This window comes from Tachypleus tridentatus, chromosome 1, assembly GCF_004210375.1.
Source record: "Tachypleus tridentatus isolate NWPU-2018 chromosome 1, ASM421037v1, whole genome shotgun sequence".
Taxonomy (NCBI): Eukaryota; Metazoa; Arthropoda; class Merostomata; order Xiphosura; family Limulidae; genus Tachypleus; species Tachypleus tridentatus.
This window is the reverse complement of record NC_134825.1, coordinates 156,597,549-156,605,167: the sequence shown is the minus strand read 5'-3', so window position 1 is coordinate 156,605,167 and position 7,619 is coordinate 156,597,549. Positions and strand designations below refer to the sequence as shown.

Here is a 7,619-nt window from a genome sequence, read left to right as displayed (position 1 = left end):
GAAGTTTCAAATCTTGACGCTCGGCTTACATTATATTACAGAAGTTTTAAATCTTGACGTTAGGCTTACATTATATGTGCGTTTGTTCTTAATTTAAATTTTGCTGACTAACTTTGTAATATAAACGTTTTAATTCAATGTAGGCACAGAGTTATATGTCTCCTGCTATTTGCGATTAAGATTTTATGTTTGTTTGTGCATAGAGTAAGATATTTAGAATATTTGTATTTATTCTTTGCTACATAAAAATAGAAGTAACTAACAAAATAACTAATAATCCTTCTATTTAGTTGCAAAGCTTTCATTATTCTCATATATTCTTTTAACCAACTTTTCAAATAATACAATTTTTCAAATATAATTCCGAGAAATATGTTAAAAAATAGTATTTATCTCGGCTTGGTTTCTATTTATCTACTCTGATTTTCAAAACTCTCTTTGTTCATTTCTTTACTTTTTTACTTATAGAAGAAATAAAAGTGTTAACAATAGAGAGTTAATAAAATGTTTATTAATTTTCTAATTTAAAAACGAGCATAAACTTATAGTTTGTTACTTTATTCGTTTTATTAAATATTTTATTTGATCGATTTAATTATAAAGATTTAACACTATGTCAATAATTTGGGATAATATGATATGTTTTTTATCCTTTTAATCGATCACACTTCCTCTGTGATAACGAAAAACTTATAATTTGAGTTTCCCCGTTAATATTCTTTTATAAAACCTCTTTTGAGACTTGTTTCGTCAGGTATTATCGTCACTTCCGTCGCTGCATTCCATCGAATAGATTAGTTTATTAGAAATTCAACTCTCGTTAACCCTACAGAATCACTGGCATCGTTTAACTACCCTGTAATCGAACCATGTGGGTGGTCAGCATACGTGACCATCTGACCACACCTATAGCTAAGACTTTTTCAAACGAATGGATCGCTTTCCAGAAACATTATCTGCTAATGAGTTGTCAAGTCACTTCCATTTTTATGCCAACCTTGCAACAAGTAACTTAGTATAGACTTTTTATTTGCTGAGAAATACCCTTTCTAAAAGAAAAAAAAAAAAAAAGCCCTCTCCAGTTTCTCGAACCCTCCCTGTAAAGTAGTGGTAACGACCAAGATACGTTCCTCTCAGCACGAGACACAGGAGCGCGTAGTTTGGTCCTTGATTTTGCCCACCGTTTACGGAGCAGGGCATCAGTTTTCACACTGCAAAAGTGTCGTCTCAGAGTGAGGAAGACGGTTTACTCTTACTGAATCTGAACAAGGGGCTAAAGTTAACCACGCAGCCGTTCTAGGATGTCGGGAACTCGGGGCTGAGCAAACGCCCACGGCGGAAACGACTGACGGCTCATTTATTATTGCTGTTATAGTAACAGCGGTTTGATTGACAAGCCAGACTGCAATAACTACTAAGGCCTGCAAGGAGTAATGAGAAGTGGGTTACTTCATTGATGACGTCGAGTTCTAAAGCAGTCACGTCGATAACTTGTGGTGTGGACAAACATTTGACTTTGCAGCTTTTACATATGTGTTTTATACACATGTGTATTTACACTGTGGATCATTTAAAGTCTCAAATGCACTCGTCGGTTGGTGAGTTTGCTTATTGAATGACAGGCCGAGCGCGCAATCTAGATATCCGTACATGTTATTAAGCTTGTTTGTCTGTAACACGTTTATTGCTCGTGATCGGCAGAGCCGCCGTTTTACGCCATGACATGATTTATTTTATTCAAATAAATACAAAAGTAATTTAGGTCTGTATCGGTTGTCTATCCATCATGCAGTACAATGAACATTTCGGTTCAATGGACGCATCACTTTACGACCCTCATGGGCACAGACCAATGTCCACTCTCACTCATAGCCCTCGTCTGAATCCTTCTATGCATCAGTATCACCCCGTGACCGATCACGTCATGGGCTCAATACCAGACGTTCATAAACGGGACAAAGATGCTATTTATGGGTAAGTTTATGATATTAAGTTTGCTTCCGAATCCAGTACACTAACATACTATCAGAAGTAACATACTATCGAAAACATACTTTTTTAGTATGCTCAAGTATTAGGGGTAGTAAAATTCACGTTACTGTGTGTAGTTTAAAAAGGTAATTTTATTTTTAAATGATAGAACATGCAAACTGGCTTGTCTTAAAATTTAAATTTTGTAGCATGAGTGAAGGTTTTGATTTTTTTAAAGAACTAGAGCAATCGAATGGATGCGAATAAATTACACTGTGTTACACAGAAATAAACAACAGATAAATTGGTTATTACAGTAATATTTTATTTAATACCAACCGTATATTAACTTATGTCCGACCCTGTATTTTTATCTATAATATATGTATATGGATATATTTTACAGTTATCCGTATTATATTAAAGAAATACAACTAAATGTTTAGCGCTTACGATGTAATTATGCAAAAATACGACATTGTTTATCAGAAATCCTATAATAAAGATATGGTAATTTTACATAATGTATATTTATAAAACTCACTTATTTGTACGTTATGCATTAATTGCTTTTCTGTGAAATTGTCCTATCAGTATATATGTATATGTTCTGATTTTATAAGCTTTTTGTTTAGGAAGAATTGTAACAATTGTAAAAGATAATTAATTAAAGACTCTATCAAACATAAGTTTCGGTATAAAATATTATTTTAAAATTGGGATTTCTGTATCTTGGAGAAGAAAATGGTACAACGGGATATTTATAATGTTTCTCCTTGCTTTGCTGTGGGCTGTCACCACATTGCCTACATAACTACACTGAGTATACAAATGACCAATGTTTCTCCTCGCTTTACTGTGTAATGATTAAATATTGCTTTTTAGTTTTAAGTTAAAACAAAAACTGTAAGTTTGAGATTTTCTCTGATACAATTTGGGCAAAGTCTGTTAAACATGTCATATACTAATCTCTTGGCTCTCCAGTCATAGGTGTTCACTGTGGCTGATCTAGTTGATTTAGAAGCTCATGTACTCTGTTTTGCCTTCTTGACATAAACTAAGTGTCATATAGACTTCCTTAAAAGACCCTCCATGGTATATTTTGTACTCCGTGATTATTCTTTCCTCTAATTATATCAGCCTACACGTAGTTGTCATTGTCTTCGTCGTTTGATACTGTGTTAAACACGCAAGAGTCCAGATCTGTCTCAGTAATGTTTTGTGGAATGTAACGCATAGTTCCATTCTAAACACATATTGTAAATCCGTGTCAGACGTGGTCGTAAATTTAGGGCTGCGAGAAGGGCTTTATACGCTATATTCTAAAAAGATTTGCTTAAGAAGTGAGGTACATTTTGAAGTAAATGTACAAGTCGTGCATTTGTTTCTTGTTACACTGGTGTGATAAATCTAGAAAAATGGAGTGACGCAGCAACTCTGAAGACGTGGAAAAAAACACTCAAACTCTCATTGGATATGTCCTAACTCTTGAGCGTTGCTCTTAAAAGGTTTATGGAAAAACATTTTCCACAATTGATAAAAAGTGTGCTTGCACACCAGAAAACGGTTATAAGTTAAGCACAGTCGAACTGACGTGTTTTTATTTAATTGTATTATTCCAGTAGCTGTCAATAAATGTGGTAACAGTTGAATTAAAGTTTCAGTAATGACGAGAAAACCCACTTGTACAGAAAAATATATATGTAAAACGGCTGATATGGGTAGAGAAAGCTCTATGTAGAAGAGCGAGTCATCATCTTCGGTCATCATCAGATTCGCTCCTCTACATAAAAAGTGTCTCAACCCAAACGAGCCATTTTTACCTATATATGAATCAAAGTTTACACAAAGATATATATGTGTGTTAGATTGATAAAATAAAGTATTAAGAATTCCTATACACCCAGTTACATCTGAAAATTGGAGTCTCTTCTTTACGTTAATTTAGAAGCTCTTATTAGTAAACGGAAAATAATATATATATCTATATATACATAACACTTCCAAAATATACTTAAAACAAATAAAACGTTACTAATTTCTACTTACTGTTTAAATTTTTTTTCCAAACTTCAAAAATAATTTTAGACCTGTAAAGAACTGCTACATAAGTAGCGCTGAGAGTAATTTAAGATAGGTATTAATTAAATAAAAATTTAATTGTAAAACATAAATAAGTTTTCATGGGTGATCACTTTTTAAAATATCCGAAAATAAAACTCATTAAGATAATGATAATAGTATATATGGATTTCTGTTTCCAAACATGTGACACTTTACATTAAAAAGAGCTATATGGAGATTCTGTATTGACTATAGAGTTTCAATCTGTAGCCCTTGGGCATCTAGATTCAAGCCTTAATGACACTGCCTTAAAATCGCAGTCCTATCTTCATATGTAGTTGACTTTGTGAAGTTCTATTCACTTAGGAACAACATAATTTATAAAAGTTAGCTTGAATCCTAATTAAGATAAGAAATTTTTGTCAAGAGTTTTATATTATAAAGTTGTAAATGAGGAATTGTGGGAATGAAAACTTTGTTAATTTCACGGAGGTATAACTTGCTGCTTCACTTAGTTAATTCTAGTGAAGTAATTAGTGTCCACAGATGAACGTGAAGCAGGTACGACATAATTTTCTATCATACTCTGAACACCAATCTTGTAAATGAAGAAGACAAAGTAATTATTATATAATGGATATGCCGTAATCATTAACATAAATAACAAGTGGATTACACTAACGCAACTTCTCTGAGGGGTATATCTATTTCACAGGCGAACTTTGAGAACTTAATTAATATCTATCACTGTATGGTAACTATTGTCTGTTTTCAAGGAAGTCAGATAGATAACATTATTAAAGCAAATGTTAATTACCACACACTTAACATTAATGACCACTTTGCGATTTTATATTTCAAAATTACATTGAAACGTGTTTGGATGCTTCAAAGCTCTGATCATTAAATCAGATTAAAACCAGTGAACCGTGATATTTTAAAAAAAGATTCATCAGATTAAACTATGAGGGCTTACGGGTTAGAGGGTAAGACGGTCTTCAATGTCACACCTATAGGCAATAACCCTGAAAATGTGGTAATCCTGCAGACACAAAACTTACGACCTATCTACATGCTAATTTGCCACCCAATACCAGGTCTTACAGTTCAGTGGGGTGGGGAATGTGCAAGGTTATACGTTTGTTAAAAAAATCTGAAATACTGGACGGTTGTACTTTTTTTAATAATAAATACCCTTGACGTTAAAGTTTTAACCACGTTCTTTAATAGGTTTGATTTATAAATTGCCAGTGTTCGTGTGTCTTGATGAACTTTAACAACTACTAATCTGAAGTGGGGAGTGACTGCTCCTATCTGCTGACTGTTATTCGTATTGTAAAATACAGTCTCTAATACTCGTAATCAAGAATGAAACTGCTTACGTGTGTCGTTTAAAATTGAGACGCTGAGTCACCGAAGTATTAGGAAAGAGAAGGTTGAAGTGAAAACTGGAAAACGTATCCATGGCTTAGCTTTTATGGCTTAGCTTCTTTAACATAGCGTATAAGTTTGGGACTCTGTACAGTGATATGCATATGTGATTCAATAACTTGCCCAAGGAGTTGTCCTAGGACGAATTTAACAGACCATTAGTTATGGCATTGTTTATAACTACCAATAAATTTAATATTTCTGAGTTTCACTAATTTTCAATGTGTAAGCAAAATCTTAGATTTTCTGTTGTTGTTGAGAAGACTGTTTTCACTCAAAGGATAGAGTGTAGCACACACATATTTAATGGAATACTAGTAACCACTGTAAATACACACTTACAGATATATATACTTTGCAACTTATTAACAAGTTATAATTAACATACTTCTAGCGACAAATTTTCTCTGTTCTCGATCCACAAAATTCTATGACAGTGGTAGTACTGAAAAACACGGTTAAAAACATAAATAGCAGCTTTTATACCTGAAACCTATGATTGTTAAAACCTATAAAATACTTTTACTCCTGAAATCAATGTTTGTTGAAGCCAACATAACAATTTTTACAGCTGAAACCAACGTTTGTTAAAAGCTATAAAATAGTTTTACACTTAAAATATGCGTTTGTTAAAAGTTACAAAATAGTTTTACATCTGAAATAAACGACTACTAAAAGTTACAAAATAGTTTTACACCTGAAATATACGTTTGATAAAGTCTACAAAATAGTTTTACGCCTGAAATATACGTTTGTTACAAGTTATAAAATAGTTTTTACACCTCAAATATACGTTTGTGGAAAGTTAAAAATAGTTTTACACCTGAAATATATGTTTGCTAAAAGCTACAAAGTAGTTTTACACCTGAAATATACAATTGTTAAAGGTTATAAAATATTTTTATACCCGAAACCTACGTTTGTTAAAGAGTATAAAATAGTTTTATATCTGAAATATACGTTTGTTAAAAATTACAAAATAGTTTTAGACCTGAAACCCATGCTTCTTAAAAGCCACAAAATAGTTTTTACACCTGAAATATACGTTTGTTAAAAATTACAAAACAGTTTTACACCTGATATACACGTTTGTTAAAAGTTATAAAATATTTTTAGACCCGAAACCTACGTTTGTTAAAAGGTACAAAATAGTTTTTCGACCTAAAATCTACGTTTGTTAAAGAGTACAAAATAGTTTTATATCTGAAATATACGTTTGTTAAAAATTACAAAATAGTTTTAGACCTGAAACCCATGCTTCTTAAAAGCCACAAAATAGTTTTACACCTGAAATATACGTTTGTTAAAAATTACAAAATAGTTTTACACCTGATATACACGTTTGTTAAAAGTTATAAAATATTTTTAGACCCGAAACCTACGTTTGTTAAAAGGTACAAAATAGTTTTTCGACCTAAAATCTACGTTTGTTAAAGAGTACAAAATAGTTTTATATCTAAAATATACGTTTGTTAAAAATTACAAAATAGTTTTAGACCTGAAACCTATGCTTGTTAAAGCCACAAAATAGTTTTTAGACCTGAAATATACGTTTGTTAAAAGTTAAAAATAGTTTTTAGACCTGAAACCTACGTTTATTAAAGACTACAAAATAGTTTTTACACTTTAAATATACGTTGGCTAAAAGTTATAAAATAATTTTTACATCTCAAATATACGTTTGCTAAAAGTTACAAAATGGTATTTACACCTGAAATATACGTTTGTTAAAAATCATAAAATATTTTTAGACCCGAAACCTACGTTTGTTAAATACTACAAAATAGTTTTTACACTTGAAATATACGTTTGTTAAAAGCTACAAAATAGTTTTTACATCTGAAATATATGTTTGTTAAAGGCTACAAAATAGTTTTTACATCTGAAATATACGTTTGTTAAAGACTAAAAAATAGTTTTTACACCATAATATACGTTTGTTAAAAGTTACAAAATAATTTTAGACCTGAAACCTGCGCTTGTTAAAAGCGACAAAATAGCTTTTACATCTGAAATATGTGTTTGTCAAAAGTTAAAAAAATAGTTTTTAGATCTGAAACCTACGTATGTTAAAGACTACAAAATAGTTTTACACCCGAAATTTACGTTTGTTTAAAGCTACAAAATTGTTTTATACTTGGAATATACGTTGG

At 31.5% G+C, this 7,619-nt stretch overlaps 1 protein-coding gene across 2 annotated transcripts in view; it reads left to right on the top strand.

Annotated features, from left to right (window-relative positions):
- The first annotated feature begins 1,134 nt into the window (after window positions 1-1,134).
- Window positions 1,135-7,619, top strand: part of LOC143228339 (homeobox protein Meis1-like) — a 117,938-nt gene continuing 111,453 nt past the window's right edge. Inside the window, exon 1 of one of the 2 annotated variants that reach the window (XM_076459610.1) lies at window positions 1,135-1,974. In XM_076459610.1, the coding sequence (XP_076315725.1) occupies window positions 1,787-1,974 (188 nt within the window). In that variant the 5' untranslated portion in view covers window positions 1,135-1,786. The remainder of the gene's footprint in view (window positions 1,975-7,619) is intronic. The other variant, XM_076459616.1, reaches the window with a different exon arrangement.